The 21,571-nt window shown below is 46.6% G+C and overlaps 1 protein-coding gene across 5 annotated transcripts in view; it reads left to right on the forward strand.

The window, feature by feature from the left end:
* The window catches only part of LOC140895926 (UDP-glucuronosyltransferase 1A6), an 87,954-nt gene that overhangs the window by 55,096 nt on the left and 11,287 nt on the right, over nucleotides 1–21,571 (forward strand). The window contains exon 1 of one of the 5 annotated variants that reach the window (XM_073306866.2): nucleotides 10,245–11,152. The exons of 3 other annotated variants lie outside the window; for them this stretch is intronic. In XM_073306866.2, the coding sequence (XP_073162967.2) occupies nucleotides 10,280–11,152 (873 nt within the window). In that variant the 5' untranslated portion in view covers nucleotides 10,245–10,279. Of the gene's footprint in view, nucleotides 1–10,244; nucleotides 11,153–18,770; nucleotides 19,667–21,571 lie in introns of those variants that run through there. One more of the 5 variants, XM_073306871.2, reaches the window with a different exon arrangement.

Raw genomic sequence — 21,571 nt, forward strand, 5'->3', positions numbered from 1 at the left:
GTCTTCACTGGACACACTACAGCCAGTACCGGGTTTACAATGGCGCCAGAGCCACCCTGGCGCCGGGCCCACACTCAACAGGGGCCTGTCAGCCAGCCGGGCGCTGCCCTTCACTTGCACTGCCAGCCCAGGGGCCACCGCAGGCTGGCTCCTCTCCTCTCCAGCCCCTCCCCCGTGCTCCTGTCGGCTGTCTGGCCACCCCAGGTGTCCCTGCCCCTCCAGTCTCCTCTGCCCACTTGCTCCTCTGCGGGCTGGGGGGCTCTCGGGGGTCACGTCCCACAGGGGTCTGCCTGCCCCGCTCCCCAGCGCAGCTCCAGCTCCAGCTCGTCTTGCTCAGCCCGCCACCTCCCGGGGCTGAGCCACCTGGGGCCAGTGCTGGCATTCATGGATCCATTTGGCTGAAGAGAGTTGATTTTGTGTTTGAGTATCCCATGCCTGTGATGCCCAATATGGTCTTTATTGGAGGGATCAATTGTGGACAGAAGAAGCCATGGTCTCAGGTTAGTGATTTGTTGGTAGGACATACTGAAGGTGCAAGGGAAATGCTGTTGGCAATCACTTTATTATGTGCTCTGTACCACATACAACATGCATCCGACGAAGTGGGTATTCACCCATGAAAGCTCATGCTCCAACACGTCTGTTAGTCTATAAGGTGCCACAGGACTCTCTGCGATATAGAACTGTATATCTAAAGTAGACTTGGCTGAAAGAGTCATGATGGTTCATGTAATTTTAAAAGATAAGGGACATAATTAACAAATTAGGTCTGCTCCCTCTTCCATCTGTTTTCTCCTGGGACTGCCCATAAAGCTTTGCAAAACCTACAAGTTTTGGGTCGTAAGAGTTCATACACACATCTTCAATTTCAGTGGGTCCGGGCTCATGCACCCCACTTTCAAAGCAAATGCAACAGAAACTGCCAAGTATCCCTTGGGTTGGGGTTGCCAGCACAATCCGTGACCCGCCCTCCTTACGCCTAGCATCCCCATGTGCCAACTGGCCCAGCGTCCCACCATTACCTTTTGCTCCTTTTGACAGCTCTCCCCACTTTCCTCCTGCTACCTTTGGGGGTTTTGAAGTACTAGACTAGCAAGGTTGGCTTATCCCACAACTGCAAATACAGCCTCATACACCATGTGGATAGGCTCTTTGAAAGTACCAAAGATAAAAGGGAAAAATGTTATTTATTTAGTCTTAAGGCATTACTTAGAGTCATGGTGAGATGAGCATTGTGGCTAAAAATCTCTGCTCAGGGGACTTAGTTTTGAAGTAAATTTAATGGCTGTGCACTAAGAGTATCACAGAATCAGCAGAGTACTCACAGACACCCAGACGCTCAACCCAATACCCCAGATGAGGTAGCCCTAAGAGAGGTCACTTAATAGCTTTTGTTACAAATCCAGCTACAGCTAACATTATTCCAGCAATTTTTCTGCCAAATAAAAAGCAGTTGGAAGCAGGACCCCAGATCAGTGTGGCTTTTTGATACCCCTCTCCTGGCGTTGTTGAGCATGTAACTAATCTCCTTGCTGTGAGCAGATTTCAAACAACAAATGGATTTGCTTCATCACCTCTAGTATGTAGTTTTTTAGAATTCAGGAGCAGTCTATACTTTCCCTAGTGCCTGGGAGCTCCAGTTGGGGTTATGCTGCTTGAAATTCAATCCCTCCCAGAACTTCACCAGACCCCAATGCTGTGCGGAAATCACAGAGTCCGGTCTTAAGCGTTTGTCCAACAATTATAGCTACATAGGAGTCCCTCATATATAGAGCTATCTGCCCATTGTTTATCAGTTTTTGTCAAATCCAGAAACTTCACAGTGTAAAGAAAAATACATTTTATACAACTGTCCCCTCCTCTCCCTGCGAATGGCACATTTTATAACTAGTTTCAACATACAACAAAGATTATTTCAAAACTGTGAAACCAGTAGGCAGTAGAGCAGCAGCATTGTCGACAGCATTATTACTCTAGATGACTTCATACCAAAAAAAAATAGAGAGGAAACCTCTTCTACGACTTTACCAAGGCAAGCACACTATATTTTATATTGTCACCCTCTGCTAAGTGGTATCAGATGTTGAGGTCTTGCATGTTGATTTCTCATCGGATGAGAAATCAGTGATGTTGAGTCTGGGCATTTTCTTAGTATAATTGGTTCATTCATAGTATATTCACCAGTCCTGGAACCGATGTTTTCATAAACATCCAGCAAACAAATCCCTCTTTTAGTAATCTCCACCAAAACACTAATGCCTGGTTCCCAGGGAACAACTCTTACCTCAAGAACAGGCTCTACTTAGAGACATAAAGGCAGAGTGCAAAGTTTCTTGCTGTTTGCAACAGCTTCTCCAAAATGAATCTACATAACAAAACTAGAAATAATACACAAATTCTTTGAAGAGTGAATACTGGGCCATGTGGTGACCAGGGCTGGATTAATGCAAAGGCAAACTAGGCATATGCCTGGGGCTCAGTTTCATGGCTGTGTGTGTGGGGGAAATGTTTTTGATTTTTGTTTTTTTACATGACAGAAGGGCAGCTGGGCCAAATGTCAGTGATGTTGCAACCCCCACCATGCACTAGGTTGCAAAGCCACTCAGTCAAATGAAAAGAAAAGGAGTTCTAGAGGCACCTTAGTGACTAACCAATTTACTTGAGCATAAGCTTTCGTGAGCTACAGCTCACTTCATCGGATGCATCCAATGGAAAATACAGTGGGGAGATTTATATAGGTATTTTCCACTGAATGCATCCAACGAAGTGAGCTGTAGCTCACGAAAGCTTTTGCTCAAATAAATTTGTTAGTCTCTAAGGTGCCACAAGTCCTCCTTTTCTTTTTGCGGATACAGACTAACACGGCTGTTACTCTGAAATCAGTCAAGTGAGTGAAGTACTTTCAATCTGCATGCAAATGCACACCAGTGAATGGGGGAGCAAAGATAGTTCTCACACACAAGTGCGACTCACTGCCATTCCCAGCAGAGCCAAAGAGAGAGAAGGGCTGTGAGTAAAAGAAACCACTTTCTTCTCTAACAGCAGAAAGTGACCAGGCTGAGACAGGAATTACTGCAGTGACCTGAATGGGAGGGATCATCATCAAGATGTACTTTTCCTCTTCTTTTCATTTATTAGCTGTTTGTTGTTATTCATATTAGAAAGTAGGGGCCCAAGAGTGTATGTTTGCCTTTGGCCCAGTGATGGGTTAATCTGGCCCTGCTGATGACTCCAACTTCACTGCAACTGACATGTTGAGTGGGAACAATTGTGTCCTGTTATCACCAAAATAGCACACATTATAAAAGCTACCTTTGAAAATAATGGTCAAATCCTGGTCTACCTTGAACTCAATCGGAGCTTTTCGATTGAATGGAAACAAGATTTTGCCCAATGTTTGAATTACTGTTTGTATGGGAGCATGGGTTCATAAATTGCACCAGACATGCTATATGTTTAAGTATCTTATTTCAGCAAGCTAATGGAATTTCAAGATCCAGCACAGTTCACAAGCTTCAAGGCTTTTGCAAACCCTAGTTTTATTTTGAATCCAATGAGCATAGTGAAACCTGTACAGGAGAACATCCTATTAGACTGTCACCTGTCCCAAATGTACTGAGTACAATTCCGCTTCACCCTTTTAAAATTACCACCTTGGTTAAGGAGCAAGTTTTTGATGATCCCGTGAATGGGCCACTTGAAAACCTACGTCACTAAGTGGGAATGAGAGATTCGGCCACTGGTATAAATCAGGTTTCAGAGTAGCAGCCGTGTTAGTCTGTATCTGCAAAAAGAACAGGAGGACTTGTGGCACCTTAGAGACTAACACATTTATTTGAGCATAAGCTTTCGTGAGCTACAGCTCACTTCATTGGATGCATTCAGTAGAAAATACAGTGGGGAGGTTTATATACACAGAGAACATGAAATAATGGGTGTTACCATACACACTGTAATGAGAATGATCAGGTAAGGTGAGCTATTACCAGCAGAAAGAAAAGGAGTACTTGTGGCACCTTAGAGACTAACCAATTTATTTGAGCATGAGCTTTCGTGAGCTACAGCTCACTTCATCAGATGTTTACCGTGGAAACTGCAGCAGACTTTATATACACACAGAAATCATGAAACAATACCTCCTCCCACCTCAGAAACAACTCTGACATCATAATCAAAAAGGCTGACAAAGGAGGTGCTGTTGTCATCATGAATAGGTCGGAATATGAACAAGAGGCTGCTCGGCAGCTCTCCAACACGAGTTTCTACAAGCCATTACCCTATGATCCCACTGAGAGTTACCAAAAGCAACTACAGCATTTGCTCAAGAAACTTCCTGAAAAAGCACAAGATCAAATCCGCACAGACACACCCCTGGAACCCCGACCTGGGATATTCTATCTACTACCCAAGATCCATAAACCTGGAAATCCTGGGCGCCCCATCATCTCAGGCATTGGCACCCTGACAGCAGGATTGTCTGGCTATGTAGACTCCCTCCTCAGGCCCTACGCTACCAGCACTCCCAGCTACCTTCGAGACACCACTGACTTCCTGAGGAAACTTCAATCCATCGGTGATCTTCCTGATAACACCATCCTGGCTACTATGGATGTAGAAGCCCTCTACACCAACATTCCACACAAAGATGGACTACAAGCCGTCAAGAACACTATCCCCGATAATGTCACGGCTAACCTGGTGGCTGAACTTTGTGACTTTGTCCTTACCCATAACTATTTCACATTTGGGGACAATGTATACCTTCAGATCAGCGGCACTGCTATGGGTACCCGCATGGCCCCACAGTATGCCAACATTTTTATGGCTGATTTAGAACAACGCTTCCTCAACTCTCGTCCCCTAAAGCCCCTACTCTACTTGCGCTATATTGATGACATCTTCATCATCTGGACCCATGGAAAAGAAGCCCTTGAGGAATTCCACCATGATTTCAACAATTTCCATCCCACCACCAACCTCAGCCTGGTCCAGTCCACACAAGAGATCCACTTCCTGGACACTACAGTGCTAATAAACAATGGCCACATAAACACCACCCTATACCGTAAACCTACTGACCGCTATTCCTACCTGCATGCCTCCAGCTTTCACCCTGACCACACCACACGATCCATCGTCTACAGCCAAGCTCTGCGATACAACCGCATTTGCTCCAACCCCTCAGACAGAGACAAACACCTACAAGATCTCTGTCAAGCTTTCTTACAACTACAATACCCACCTGCAGAAGTAAAGAAACAGATTGATAGAGCCAGAAGAGTTCCCAGAAGTTACCTACTACAGGACAGGCCTAACAAAGAAAATAACAGAACGCCACTAGCCGTCACCTTCAGCCACCAACTAAAACCCCTCCAACGCATTATTAAGGATCTACAACCTATCCTAAAGGATGACCCAACACTCTCACAAGTCTTGGGAGACAGGCCAGTCCTTGCCTACAGACAGCCCCGCAACCTGAAGCAAATACTCACCAACAACCACATACCACACAACAGAACCACTAACCCAGGAACTTATCCTTGCAACAAAGCCCGTTGCCAATTGTGCCCACATATCTATTCAGGGGACACCATCACAGGGCCTAATAACATCAGCCACACTATCAGAGGCTCGTTCACCTGCACATCCACCAATGTGATCTATGCCATCATGTGCCAGCAATGCCCCTCTGCCATGTACATTGGTCAAACTGGACAGTCTCTACGTAAAAGAATAAATGGACACAAATCAGATGTCAAGAATTATAACATTCATAAACCAGTCGGAGAACACTTCAATCTCTCTGGTCACGCAATCACAGACATGAAGGTCGCTATCTTAAAACAAAAAAACTTCAAATCCAGACTCCAGCGAGAAACTGCTGAATTGGAATTCATTTGCAAATTGGATACTATTAATTTAGGCTTAAATAGAGACTGGGAGTGGCTAAGTCATTATGCAAGGTAGCCTGTTTCCTCTTGTTTTTTCCTACCCCCCCCCCCCAGATGTTCTGGTTTAACTTGGATTTAAACCTGGAGAATGGTCAGTTTAGATGAGCTATTACCAGCAGGAGAGTGAGTTTGTGTGTGTATGGGGGTGGGGGGGATGTGAGAAAACCTTGATCTATGCAGGAAATAGCCCGACTTGATTATGTAAAGAGTTGTCACTTTGGATGGGCTAGCACCAGCAGGAGAGTGAATTTGTGTGGGGGGGTGGAGGGTGAGAAAACCTGGATTTGTGCTGGAAATGGCCCACCTGTTGATCACTTTAGATAAGCTATTACCAGCAGGACAGTGGGGTGGGAGGAGGTATTGTTTCATGATTTCTGTGTGTATATAAAGTCTGCTGCAGTTTCCACGGTAAACATCTGATGAAGTGAGCTGTAGCTCACGAAAGCTCATGCTCAAATAAATTGGTTAGTCTCTAAGGTGCCACAAGTACTCCTTTTCTTTTTGCGAATACAGACTAACACGGCTGTTCCTCTGAAACCTGTCTATTACCAGCAGGAGAGTGGGCGGGGAGGACGGGGGAACTTTTGTAGTGATAATCAAGGTGGGCCATTTCCAGCAGTTGACAAGAACGTCTGAGGAACAGTGGGGGTTAGAGGGGGGGAATAAACATGAGGAAATAGTTTTACTTTGTGTAATGATCCATCCACGTCCAGTCTCTATTCAAGCCTAAGTTAATTGTATCCAGTTTGCAAATTAATTCCAATTCAGCAGTCTCTCGTTGGAGTCTGTTTTTGAAGTTTTTTTGTTGAAGAATTGCAACTTTTAGGTCTGTAATTGAGTGACCAAAGAGATTGAAGTGTTCTCCAACTGGTTTTTGAATGTTCTAATTCTTGACGTCCGATTTGTGTCCATTTATTCTTTTACGTAGAGACTGTCCAGTTTGACCAATGTACATAGCAGAGGGGCATTGCTGGCTCATATCACATTGGTAGATGTGCAGGTGAACGAGCCTCTGATAGTGTGGCTGATGTTATTAGGTCCTATGATGGTGTCCCCTGAATAGATATGTGGACACAGTTGGCAACGGGCTTTGTTGCAAGGAGAGGTTCCTGGGTTAGTGGTTCTGTTGTGTGTTTGCTGGTGAGTATTTGTTTCAGGTTGGGGGGCTGTCTGTAGGCAAGGACTGGCCTGTCTCCCAAGATCTGTGAGAGTGATGAGTCGTCCTTCAGGATAGGTTGTAGATCCTTGATGATGCATTGGAGAGGTTTTAGTTGGGGGCTGAAGGTGATGGCCTGGAACTTAGGCCTCTGCTGGGCCTTTGGCCAGATGCCACTCTTTCCCTGAGGGTGTGTGTCTCTTTGCTGAGCCTCTAGTAGCTCCTCACAAAGTCCCACTCCTGGTTTGTTTCCTGGGCTGTGCTGGTCCCTTGCCTGGGCACACACTTTCTCTGGGCCTCTTCCTTCTCTCTGTGGGCCTGTGCTTTTCAGGGAGACACCACTGCGAGTAGCTTCCTCACGAGCTCCCCTGAGATGTCTCTCCCCACCAGGAGCTTCCTCTGTTCTGGGGCTTTCTGATGGAGCCCTCATAGCCTTTATTGACCCAGGTGTTCCTTAACTTATGAATGGCCATCCAGTCACATAGGTAAATAACTCACAGGTGGATCTTGGTTGGCTCATTCTCCTTAGCAGAGCCTGTCACAGGTAGGCTAGGTGCCTGGCCACAGGGGCCAGCTACCTGATCACATGTCCCTCTAACTTTGGTTTATTGTTAAATGTGGGCATGTTATAAACTTACACATTGACTGGAAATTGTAACAAGATATACAGTGAGCAGGCAGGAGTTGTACCGAAGGCCATGGGGTTAGGCATAACACTTGACTTTGTTGTACATGGGGGATATTTATGGAGAAACATTTCAATCTTAGAGACTAACCAATTTATTTGAGCATGAGCTCACGAAAGCTTATGCTCAAATAAATTGGTTAGTCTCTAAGGTGCCACAAGTCCTCCTTTTCTTTTTGCAGATACAGACTAACACAGCTGTTACTCTGAAACATTTCAATCTTGTTGCACAGCTACTGACGTGCTGCTTCATTTCCTGGCCGCCTTGCAGGGTTGTGCTGACTCAACATGCACGCGGGCAGAAAGAGCATGCCGTAGTCATTGTTGCACCTGGCATAGATACGCACATAAAAGCAGCAGAGAACGTTGCCATGACAATGTTTCTAGCACCTTTCATAAAGGAAGAGCTGGTTGGACAATATCACTCCCTGACTCGGGTTTTTGACAAACAACCTTTTTTAGAAAGCTTTGTGAGAACATATGAAAGACTGGAGAACTCGTCTGCTCTGCTTTCATCCACTTGTACATATTAGTGCACAACAGACAGGATCAAATACCTTTGCAGGAGTAAATTTTATGCTCTCTTGATGGTTCCCCTGTGTATGCTGTGGACAGGTAATAGCTGACTATCTTGCCATCCAGTCTGAGTTTTTCTTTTCTCCACTCTGGTTTTACCCACTTATACACACTTTTTTTTAGGTGGGGGTGGAGCGGAGGGGATAGTACTGAGAAAGTCATTTTGCAGCAGCTCAAGTATTGTCTGGAGTGCTCAGCTTTTCGGAGCTCCTTTCATTCTGGTTTTAGACTGGAATAGGCGCATGTATTGCACAGGCTTCATTGACCAATCATTTCCTCTCGGAGATGGACAAAGCCCCAGTATTTATGCCAATTCTTTCGGATCTGCCATCTGCCTTTGATACTTTTGACCATGAGATACCGTTGACAAGGTTGTGGTGTATGGAATTCCAGTTGAGTGGCATCATTCTTCTTCCTATGAGAGGACCAGAGTGTAGCGTTGGGTTCATCTGTCCCAGAGGCCCTCTCCTAGGTGACACTGCAGTGGTCCTTTCCATCAGCCTTGCAGTTCAATATGTGAGGCTGCTTGGGGAAATAGTGGGGTGGCGTGCATTATGGTGTCATCGACATGCTGGTTTCACGCAGCTCTAAGTCTCCTTGTATCGCAAAAACACACTTACTGCATCTGTTATTTTTAAAACAATAGATTTCAATAATCTCCAGTATTTGACCTGACTATCTAAGGAACTAACCTCAGTCAAGAAAAATGGAAATGAAAAATGCCTTACACTCAGATTCTGAGAGTCTTATTACTCGTCACTACAACAGCTTTGCGTCTGATTCTGCAGCTTTGGGAAGGAACGCTAGAGATCTGCATTGTAGTGCTGGCAGTGGCGAATAACCACAGAGGTCTCCCTGCTTGGTTGCATAAGAGTAAGTGCAAATTCTTGTTTTAAACAGCTGCATTCATCTTGTGTGTCAGAAGAGGTGACCAGGCCGTGTTCAGTGTTTAGTTCGCTTCCTTGCCATAAGGAAGAGATCATTTTCATTCCCAGCCCCATGTTTGTACACATTTGTACAAAGTCTAGGCTGAGTTTGAGCCTCTAGCCAGGGGGATGGAACAGCCCACACAGTCCAAAGCAGTGTCCCTAATTGAGAGCTCTGAAACAGAGCCCTAAGCCGCGGTGCAGCAACCAGGTCCATTAAGAACCCCTCCCTCTGGGGATCAGAGGCCAAGTGCAAAGTATCAGACACCCATACCCTGCAACTGCTCCCATGGACAGAGGGGAACTCACTCCTTTCCCACCTTTTCTCTCCACCTCTCAGGAGCAGCGGGGCAGGTTGTTACTGAGGCCTTCGGGAGGCCCCTCCTTGGGGAGAGAGAAGGCTAAGTTCTAGGGGGAGCTGCTTGCAGGCCTGAGGAACTCCTGTGAATGAGTGCCACAGCTCTTGACTATAAAGGGGGAGATTTTCCCAGCCACTCAGCACTGGCCTAAATCCATCTCCAGTGAAGCCTGGGGGGAGTTTTACCATTGTCAGCCCATGCTGACTGCTTTTGAAAATCCTATCCAAAGGAACAGCTGGTTCCTTCATCCCTCTCTTCTGCGCCACCCCCCTTATCTACCTAACTATGCACCCATTTATCTGGCCAGTGCAGAGATGGTTTGTGCAACTGTGTAGAGGTTATGCATTCCAAGGTCGTGATTTGACTCCGTGGTTAATGATAGAGTGATTTGACTCAGTGATTAGAGTCAGAGAGTAACTTACCTTGAAAAAGGCCTCAGCTAATCAGGTTTATCATGATGCCGTTACTGCCAAAGTGCAGCTCAGGTTTCAGACCTTTGTTTTTCATCTTATGTACATACATTATGCAATTAAACATTGACTTGAGTAGCACGTAGGGATAAAGGTCAGAAGATAGAGTTGTCGGGATCTGACTGGCAATTTGCTAGTCTCTATAGTACCCACTGCATGGGGGCAGAGATGGCTCCTGGGTTTCACTCTAGCCCCCAGATCAGTGAAGCGCTGCTTGTTTTCCTGGCCTTGTTGAGCTTTGCTGATGGCGGGAGGCTGCTTGTGGTGCCGATGGATGGAAGTCACTGGCTCAGCATGCGTGCCATGCTGGATGAGCTGAGACACAAAGGGCATGAGATAGTCATTGTTGCCCCTGAAATAAATCTATACATAAAAACATCCGAGAATTATATCATGAAAACGTATCCGGTACCTTTCACAAAGGCAGAGCTGGAGGGACATTTTCTGGCTTTTACTCAAGAGGTTTTTGAGGAACGACCTCTTCTGGAAAGATTTGTTCGACTACGTGAAAGGCTGAAGAACGCCTCCGATCTGATTTTATCCACTTGTACACACTTAGTGTACAACAAAGAGTTGATCCAATATCTAGAAGAGAGCAAATTTGATGTTGTCTTTACAGATGCCATAATGCCCTGTGGGCAGATCGTAGCTGAGTATCTTTCTATCCCCTCTGTGTTTTTCTTGCGTGGAATTCCATGTGGTTTAGACTATAAGGCTATTCAGTGTCCAAACCCACCTTCTTATGTCCCAAGGCTATTGACAACCAATACAGACCACATGACATTTCCACAGCGTGTGAAGAATATGCTATTTAGCTTATTGGAGATTGTCCTTTGTGATTTTGTTTATGGGCCATATGCAAAACTGGCCTCTGAATTTCTTCAGAGAGAGATAACAGTGACTGAGCTTTTAAGTCATGGATCTGTTTGGCTGATGAGATTTGACTTTGTGATGGACTATCCCAGACCACTGATGCCTAACATTGTTATAATCGGAGGCATCAACTGTGTTCAGAAGGAATTATCTCAGGTTAGTAAAGCTTTTATTTTTGTTATACTCATAATAGGATCCTGAATTCACTAGAAATTTTGTATCCTAGATAGGATTATTATACCAATGATTTCAGTTTGGCAAGGATTAAGCATCTTGTTGAGAAGAAAATGATTTTGCTTTCACTTCATTATACACTTCTGTAGCTTTTCAGCAGCTGTTTTTCTTTCTTCTTAAATGTACTTTTAATTAAGCGATTATAGAGCAATTCAAACCACCTTTCCTTTTAAGCACTAAGTGCTGCTGGTTCTCATTTCAGCTAAGACTCCTTAATATTAACTGGCATCACAGACAAGGGCGAGATCCTGAGCTGCCATAAATCAGTCTAGCTCTGCTGAAGTCAGTTTACACCTGGAGAGGATCTGGTCCAATAACTTCACTTTGAAAACGTCCAGGAGGACACCAGTTACTGGCAAAAAAAGACTAAATCTACTAGCTAGAGGTAGACACAAAAGATGACAGAGACTGGTCCCCTTCAGGGGCGGCAGGGTTGTAGAAATTTTGGTGGTTCCCAGAACGCTCAAAGGGCCCCCCTCCCCCCGAACTCCGCCCACCACCTGCCTAAGGCTCTGTGAGGGAGTTTGGGTTGGGGGAGGAGGTCTGGGGTGCAGGCCCTGGGTTGGGGCAGAGAATTGCGGTGTAGGACGGTTGAGAGGTTGGGCTCTGGGATGGAGTCTGGGGTGCAGGCTCTGGGATGGAGTTTGGGTGCTGGGTGCAGGTTCTGGGAGGGCTTTTGGGGATGGGAGGGGCTGCGGAGGGAGGGGATGTAGGCTCTGGAACAGAGTTCGGTTATAGGCTCTGGGCTGGGGTAAGGGGTGGGGGTGTAGGAGGGAGTTTGGGTGCAGAAGGGGTGTGCAGGAAGGGGTTGGGGTGCAGGCTGTGGGACAGAGTTTGGGGGTGCAGGAGGGGGTGAAGGATGCAGGCTCTGGGACAGAGTTTGGGTGCAGGCAGGTGTGTGTGGGAAGGGGGTGGGGGTGCAGGCTGTGGGACGGAGTTTGGGTGCTGGGTGCAGGCTCCGGGCTGGGGTGCAGGATGGGTGGAGGGGTGCAGGCTCCGGGAGGGAGTGCAGAGAGCTGGGTGCAGGCTCTGGGCAGGGGCTGGGGGTGTAGGAGGGGGTGGGGGTGCAGGCTCTGGGAGGGAGTTTGGGGGCTGGAGAGGGGGTGTGGGCTCTGGGAGGGGGTGGTGGGTGCTGGAGGGGAGGGGACTGCCATCACATGTGGCTTCCTTCCTCCCCTGCTCCCCTGCCATAGCTTCACTGGGGCTGGGGCTGCCCCTTGCCCAGTGATTGCAGGAGTGGTGGCTGTGGGGGGGTGGATCACAGGGCCAAACGCTCACCGAAGCCCCAGCAGCTGCTCAGGTGAGTCAAGGGGGTCCGCTCCAGAGGTCTCCTGCCGGAAGCCCCCTCGGCGCCTGGTGCCGGTAGAGGGGAGGGGAGGGCAGCGTGTGCCCACGTGTGTGCCCCCTCGCTCTCCCCCTCCCCCTCCGGGGGGGCAGTAGCCGCAGCACCTGCCTCAGCCTGCTGGCGGGTTGCTCTTGTGCGCCGCTTTCCCTCAGGCAGGGGTGCTCCGAGGGTCGGGGGGGCAGGCGGGGGCTGGGGGGGGGCGGACGCTCCGGGGCGGAGGCCGCTCCAGGCAGGGCTGGGGGAGAGACCCAGCTCCAAACATTGGTGGAGCAGGGCCCCCAGCCCTGAATATTGCTGGAGCCCGAGCACCACAAGGGAATATAACTCGCCGCCCCTGCCTGGGGCGGCACCCTCATGCTGGGGAAAGGTGCTGGGATTTCCGTTAGCATGTTGTCCATGGACTCTGGCAGCTCCCTCTTTCACATCTGCTGTTTGCTAGTATAAGTTTCATAAGCATAAAGCCCTTACTTGCTGCTGGAATGAAGAGGATCCTACTCACAGGTGTCTGAGTGTCAAGGAAAGAAACTACAAGAAGAATCCTCTGCAACTTCTATGTTCTCTGTTCTATAAATCTTCCCCTCTTCCCTCCCCACCCTGCCACCAGTAATGTTCCAATCCTCTTTTTCTACTTCGTGCGAACACTTATTTTAAATTTAATTCTTAGGAACCAAAGAGCAAGTCCTGCGCTAGCATTCCATCAAAATAACATAGTAGTCCTACCTTTGCATAGCGTTGGCATTGCTTAATTTGTATGATGACAAACTCCTAGTTAATCTGATCTTTGTCTGAACCTAGGTAAACATTTACTTTGTAAGGAGTAAGCTTTGGTGACCATTGTTCTCTTGTATAAGTCAGTGTTCAGCACCTTGTGGTGGAAGCTTTTTCCCTCCCTACTACTAAGAACATGGCTCCTTCCTCCCAGTCATGGTGTTCAGTTGTTTCTAGGTTACTTCTTTGTCTGGCTTTCTGCAGTCTCGCTGAAGGTAGAAAGCTATTGGTGATGCCTGTGGACAGAAGTCACAGGCTCAGCATGAGTCAGGTGCTAGAGAAACTCAGCCTGAAGGGACATGAAATAGTAGCTCTTGGGCCAGAAGTTACTCATGAGAACGTCAGCATATTACACAGTGAAAACACACCCAGTGCCCCCCACACAGGAAGATTTGGATGTCTACTTCCAGTCCTTCGGTTATCATATTTTTGATGGACCTATTCTGAAGAGAGTTTTCACAGCACACGAAACGCTCACCAACTTTAGTACTATGATGTTTGCCATCTCTAAGCACTTTTTGCTGAGCAAAGAATTGGTGAACTACGTTGAAGAGGTTCAGTTTGATGCCGTCTTTACAGATCCTGTGTTACCTTGTGGATCAATAGTTGCTGAATATCTTTCCATCCCTTCTGTCAACTTTTTGCGTGGAATGCCCTGTAGTTGGGATAAGGCTACTCAGTGTCCAGACCCTCCTTCCTATATCCCCAATTTTTTTTACTTCCTACACAGACCATGTCACTTACCCAGCGTGTGATAAACTTATTATTTGCGTCACTGGAGTTCTTGATTTGCAAGTTTACATATTCTCAGTTTGACAGTCTAGCATCTGAGTTTCTTCAAAGAAATTTGACTGTCCTAGAGCTTTTAAGTCAGTCCTCTGTTTGGCTGATGAGATAGGATTTTGTGTTTGAGTATTCCAGGCCAGTGATGCCCAACATGGTCTTCACTGGAGGCATCAATTGTGGTCAGAAGAAAAAATTATCTCAGGTAATTTCTTTTTAGATCATAATGTTGCTGGAATCATTACAAATTACTCAGGTATGTTTTCTGCATTACATCTATTAATGTACGTTTTATGTGGTTTAGAGAAAAACACATGGCCTGCATTTTTGAAAAGCAACTTACTTTGGGGACCTCCATTTTTGGATGCCCAATTTGTGACACCTCAAAGAGGCCTGATTTTCAGAAAGTGCTGATCAGCCACCCTCTGACAACCAGGCCTTTGTAAGAGAGCTCAAGGTAGCTGCTTCAAAATTAAGGCACCCAAATCACAAGCCATTTTTCAAAATGAAATCCATGCAGCTAGTATCAGAGAGCCAGGAAATTATTTTTATTTATCATTTGTCATTGTGCTTTTTGGGCATTTCATTTTATTTTGTGTTATCGTGGCAGGCCCTGTTGGGGGTGGTTGGGCCCAGGCGGGACGTACAGGGCGGGTGGGAGTGGAAAGCCTCTGGGTGGAGGTATGAGAGTGAGCCCGTCCTACCTTCACCCCACAGTGGTGGCATCTGTCCCATGGGGACTCATTCCCTGCCCTGGGCACGCCAGCCTGATGCCTGGGGTCACAGTGCCACTCGGCCCGGTCACCCTTCTGTCATGATGAGTACATGGCTTGGCAACCCTGCGTGACAGGTCTCAGCTCCTGGAGCAGGGAGTAGGCCCACCCCCTGTGGCAAAAGAGCTGCAGGAGTCCCCATTGCAGGGGGAGTTTTTAGTTTTATTTCGTAGTATAAGTTGTTTGTTGTTGTATTTAGTATTATTCGCTTTGGCAAAAACCACCAGGCTCTATCTATTAGACTGAGACTAATTACAAATATTTCCTGTGTTGAGATGTTAAATAGATGAGTCCCCTTCATGCTGCTCTGTAGCGCTTCATCCTGGCAGCATGGTTTTCTCATGAGCCATGCTGCTATGGGGGGCCCCCATCCCACCTGTTCCCTGGGTAGAGGACAGTGGAGAATGCATGTCAATGTTGCGCTTAGAAGGGTATCTGGAAGTGCCATACAGGGGATGTCAGATTGCAACTACAAGTAGCTGAAAGCCCCTGCCGGCGCACTTGTGTCACTTCCAAAGTCCTGTGTGTAAAAATAGCCCAAAATGGCTGAGAACTAAAAATTTGATGGTAACACCACAGAACCCCGTGATGATTCCACCTGGTGATATTCTCAACCGAAAAAGAGCTCTCAACCACTGAGTCAGCAGACAGCTGAGGCTTCAGGGAGACATTCCTGGAATCGTATTACAGAGAGTAAATGAAATTTCTATGTAGAAACGAGGGAAATGGCTTCCTCCATACACTGAAGTAGTTTGGGCTTGAGCAAGGTGTAATGCAGTCAATTGCTGTGTGAGCTTCTTCAAACAACCCTGACCCACTGTACCCCTGCTACGAACTTCAGCAGCCTCGGGGGTGTAAAGATTGGGCTAGTTGTGCTGAATCATTGTACCTCACTGACATGACGGGAGGTGGTTTGTTAATATATCACTTACACTCCACGGACACTCCTGTTATCAGTTAACCATTGCTTACCGTTCTTGATTTTCCCTAGTTTATAACGTTATATATTAACTATATGAATCTTTCTAAGTATGTTTGCAGTGTTGGAGCCGTGTTTGGTACCAGGATATTGGAGCGCTCTGCGTAGCTTGAAAGCTTGTCTCTCTCACCCGCAGACATTGGTTTAATAGTAGATGTTACCTCACCCACATTGTCTCTCTAAATAAAAACTTAACTTGAATGTCAATAGGGCTTAGAGTTCAAAGAGAGACAACCAGAGTCCTAGACCCAGATCCTCAAAGGTCTTTAGGTGCTTATTTCCCTTTGGGGGTCTGGGCCTTAGTGATTTCTGATTGAAAACACAACTGCTTTCTGCTCCTCCATAAAGTTACAGGGCCTTTCTGGTCCTTCAGCATCTCTCTCCTGGAACCACAAGAGATGCAGTCCTGCTTGGCTCCTTCTGGGAGAAGGCTTCTTTAGCCCAGGCCTTGCTGACTGAGAACCTAAGGGAGGTGAAGTCTGATGACCCTTTCCTTCTTCACTACTGCTCCTTTGACACTGGAGGGCTTTTGTTGTCTGTAGGGTGACCTGTGAGAAGATATCCAAGCTACAGTCTAAGACTCTTGATCTTATTAGCACAAGATATTTTAAAAGCAGAGAGCAAATCACAGCAAAAGAAATTGTTTACATATCATATCTCGTATTATGGTTTTGATAAGCTAATCACGCCACGATTTGCTTTGGCTACTTATTACTTATTTCCTGCATCTCTCCCTAGTCATGTCTTTGAAATCCGTGCTCACTGTGAAGTTTATCATCATATCAGGGTGAGTGAGGTACATCAGCATGTCCACAAATCAGTTTGATTAGGTGCACTCATTGAAGTAGATAAAATAATAGTCTTCACTGGTGGGCGTGTGCTAAGTCCTGATCCTGCTGAACTATTCGGCCCAGTGGCTCATACTTAAACCCCAGTAGGATTCTCAGATGAGGCATCTCCCCCCTACACACACACACTTGCTGTGTGGCCCATCCAGTAGATGAACTCAGAATATGCTTAACCTGTATAAAAGATGGTCAAAGCAAGAGTGGGAGGGTGTGTCCCCCAGTCCCATTATACCAATGGTTAGGGCACTTACTTGAGATGTGGGAGACCTGCGTTTGAATCCCCTACCCCCACCTGCTTTGGCACAGAAATGTGAATCAGGTCTAGGTCTAACCACATTCTAGGTGGGTGCTCCTACGACCAGGCTATTGGGTATTCTCAGGTGTCTGTCTCTCTCTCCTGTTAGACTTTGTATAAACAATTACAGATTTCTTAGTTCAGGAACTTGACCCTCCCAGTTTGGCATGAGGGCCCTCCCCAGGGGCCACAGAGTCAGTCTCTCACAGTGGCTTTCTGTGAGAATGGACTGGGTTAGGAGCTAGCTCTGGGACAGGGTTCAGGGCTGTGAATCCTCACAGGCGGAGAGGCACCTCACCCTGGCCCAGAGTTTGATTACTGGGGCTTATGCCTCTCCTCAGCATTTCCGGCTAGCTTAGGGCTTTGTCCACACCAGCACTTTTGTTGGTAACATTTTGTTGGTCGGGGTGTGAAAAAGCATCCCCCTGACTAGAAGAAATGTCACTGACAAAAGTGTTGGTGTGGCTAGCGCTATGTGGGCGGGGGAGACCCTTCTCTTACCTGGGGAGGGGATGGAATCTCCATCCTTAAAAACCTCTAAGGCCTGGCTTGACAAAGCCCTGGCTGGGATGATTTAGTTGGGGATTGGTCCTGCTTTGAGCAGGGGGTTGGACTCAATGACCTCCTGAGGTCTCTTCCAACCCTGATCTTCTTGGATTCTGATGACATAGCTAACACTGCTCTTTGGGGGTGGTTTACGGACGCAGGCAGGAGGGTGGCTACATGGGAGATCTTACAGCAGCACCGTGCCACTGTAAGGTCCATAGTGTAGACATAGCCTAGGTTGCTCTCCGCTTGGCTTGCTGGCTTCTGAGAATCCCTTTCTTTGGTCCCTAATGCTCCCCATACAATGCCTGGGCACCGAGCTCAGGGCTGTGAATTCCACTGAGCGCCTAGCATTGAGGCATTGTAATACTCAGTCCCTTTGTGGATCTAGCTCTAACTCCCTTAAAAGCTGTAACCCTCTGTGTACACCCTCCAGGCTCAGGACTTCAAGGGGTTCCGAAATTCCAGCATGGAAATGCCCTCCCACATTGCCCCTTTCAGACCTAGGGACTGTGTGGACAGCAGCCTTCAGGATTGGTGCAAGAACTGTGCTCTCCTCGCCTGTATCCCGCCTTAGTTGTATCTGTCACCACTGTCTTGCCGCAGATGAGGAAGAGAGCAATTTCCTCAAGGTTATTTCTGGTGAGCGAGGCTAGTAGTCTGGGCTTGAGCCAGGTACAGAGCACACAACTGCGCTCAAAGGGTATGTCTACACTGCAGTTAGACACCCATCGCTGACACGTGCCACCTGTCGGCATTTAACGACTTCACCCAGAACACAAACATCTACACTGCAGTTTTACAGCCCATAGCCTGAGCCTCATGAGCCTGAGTCAGCTGAGATGGGCCAGCGGTAGGTGTTTAACTGCTGTGTAGACCTACCCTGAGGTTCTTGAACCAATCCTGGCCCACACCAACCCTGCTAAGAGATCCTGTGACCTCTCGATTTATGCTGACTCATTTAAGAACACGAAATGCTGATAGAGGAGTTGTGTTTGCACGTAACAAACTCCAGTGGCACTGCTGGCATCTGTTCAGTCTTGTTTAACATCCCCCCTTTTATCACAGTTTAAAGCATTGTGCGTCAAGTAAAATATTCGCTGAGAAGGGTTTCTAGAGTTGAGAATTAATTGGGCTTAAAGGTCACAGACATAGCTGCAATCTCAGCGACTTCTGCCTTTAAACGCTGCTTGGAAGGTTTTTGGGGGGTGAAAGCTGGGTTTTTTACTCCTAGCAGCACAGCAGCGGCCATGTCAGGAGAGCAGGGAACTGCTCGGCTGGCTCTTTTTCTCGCTTTGTGGAGTTTTGCCAAAGGTGGGAAACTGCTGGTTGTGCCTCAAGATGGGAGTCACTGGCTCAGCATGCGAGTGGCGGAGGAAGTGCTTGGGAAAAGAGGGCACCATGTTGTTGTTGTAATACCAGAAGCCACCTTGCTCATGGGAACATCAGACTATTACACAATAAAAACACATCCAGTGCCTTACACACAGGAATCGTTGGATGAATTTTACCATTCAATTGGACATCACAGTTTTGTCGGCCTGCCGTTTCCAGAGAAATTTACCAGCGTCTTTAAAATCGTATCACTATTTACAACCATGTTGTCATCTGCCTGCAGGCATTTCTTATATAACAAAGAGTTGATCAAATACCTTGAGGACAGCAAGTTTGATGCTGTCCTTATGGATCCTGTGTTACCATGTGGACCAATAATTGCTGAATATCTCTCAGTTCCCTCCGTGTACTTCATGCGTGGACTTCCATGTGGCTTGGACTTCAAAGCCACTCAGTGTCCCAATCCTATTTCTTACGTCCCGAGGATTTTCACATCCAATTCCGACCACATGACATTTACCCAGCGCGTGAAGAACCTATTAGTCAATGCTGCAGAGAATTTACTTTGTTACCTGTTCTATTCACAATATGAGAGCCTGGCTTCTGAGTTTCTTCAGAGAGAGGTAACAATACTGGAACTGTTCAGCAAAGCATCCATTTGGCTGCTGAGATACGACTTTGTGTTTGAGTATCCCAGGCCAGTGATGCCCAACATGGTCTTCATAGGAGGCACCAACTGTGAACAGAAGAAACCATTATCCAAGGTTTGTAAGTTATTTTTAAAAAGCTGAAAATATTACAAAATTATTTAATGGGTTTTTCTGTAGGCTCAATTATTATCTTGTGTGCGTGTGTGAGATCCGACGGGATCCAAGTGAAAACATCATTTTTATGGCTTATTACACATGAGCCAAGGTCTTGATGACCTCACAAGCGTTGACTCAAGTGATGAGAAAGTGGAGGCGCGAGTGAGGAGGGATAGTCAGTGTCCTTAAATCAATTGTTATTGCTTCAGGACAATTTCTACAGCATGGAAGTAAAGGTCCTTTGAGGCCTTGATTGAAAATGATTCTCCGACATGCTTGCTGTAACCTATTATTCCCAGCGCATTGGCTCCATCTTCTGGAGCCTCTGGGCTGGAGCTGTATACATTCTTTTCCAGTTGTGCGCTGCAGGTGGCATAGTAAAAGTGGGGCCATTTTGATCAAAGACTCTTACAAGGAAGCAGCTGAGTCCCCATGGTGCTGATTCCCACAGCGTCCATTGTGCCTGCACCATACCTTCGTATCAAAAGAGGCAAAAGGGTTATATGGGACGAGTTAAAAGAGTAACTTTAACCCAGAATATCTGAGCTTTCCACTCTTTGTTTATAATAACGGCATTCTAGTCTTCTGCGCCCGTCCCTCTGCTTCGGGTGCCTAATATCAGCTCTGTCATAACAGTTTAGGTTTTTTGGGTTCCCCCCACCCCTCTGGGATTTGCTTAGCTTGTGACATTTGGATTATGGGGTTTTAAAAAATGGTATGTGGTGCTTTAGGTATCTGTGCAAAGGTTATGTGGAATTACCACAACGGGACAGGCTGTAGGGACTTCAAGCTGCCTGAGGGGCATTTAGAGACTCCCCCAGTGCTGCAAAACCAGAATATCTGTTTCTATGATGCCTGCTTGGAGATAGGGACGTGTCGGGGATGTAAGAGGAACATGCTGCATTCTGTTGATCCTTGGCTGCAAAAATAGCCCCCAGGGGATTGTTCCAGCCATAATTAGTGCTAATGTAGACATAGCCTAATAAGTCATTTCTGAGATAGGAGCCAGAGGCAATGAAGATCATTTCTAGGGAACACAAATACCTCATTTTTGAAGCACACTCATTTTGTTTCAGACTTTTGAAAAAGCAACCAGCTGGGCACAGGCTCACATTTGTGACATTTTAAAGTGTATTTCATTTGGGCAATGACTGGGGATGCATGTCATGATCAGCACTGGAATATAATGGAAATCTCGTTTCACCTTTAACTCAGGTGAGACGAGGGTCACTCCATAATGAGAATATGTGCCACTCTCAAACTGAAATACTGGAGTTCCTCCCCAGGGGTGGCGTAGCTGTGTCCTAATGACAGAATCAGTAAGAGGGAGTATAATACAAACAGTCAGGATGATACTAATAATAAAGTTAGCATCATTTGTGGTCCAACAAAACACCCTTATCCGTTGGATCATTGCCAAGATACTCCACCATGAGCTGAGTCTGACAGACTATGGGGTAGACAGCAAACAAGTGAATCTTAATGATTTTCAATATCTTTTTGTTTAAAGCAGGAGCAGAAAGTACAAAACCAACACCTTGAGCAGCTGTACAGCTTCTTTGTGCGTCTGTTGTCCAATTGACCTGCACAGAGTCACCTCAGGGAGTGGATAATTAGAGCTGGGAGTTTTAGGATGAATAGTTTATTCACCAACAAATGCAATTTGGTGAATTTGGATTGAAATATGCAAATAGTTTCAAACTAACAAAAAGGGGGGGGGGGAATTCCCCCCAAAAGTTGAAATGTTTTGTTTCAATTTTTCATTTCAAAATGATGTTTCATTTTGAAATTTAGCTAGATTTATTTAAAAACAAACAAGGGTAAAAAAAACACACCTGGAAACAAAAAACTGAAAAATCAATT

The sequence above is a fragment of the Lepidochelys kempii genome, chromosome 11 (assembly GCF_965140285.1).
Source record: "Lepidochelys kempii isolate rLepKem1 chromosome 11, rLepKem1.hap1, whole genome shotgun sequence".
Lineage (NCBI taxonomy): Eukaryota > Metazoa > Chordata > Testudines > Cheloniidae > Lepidochelys > Lepidochelys kempii.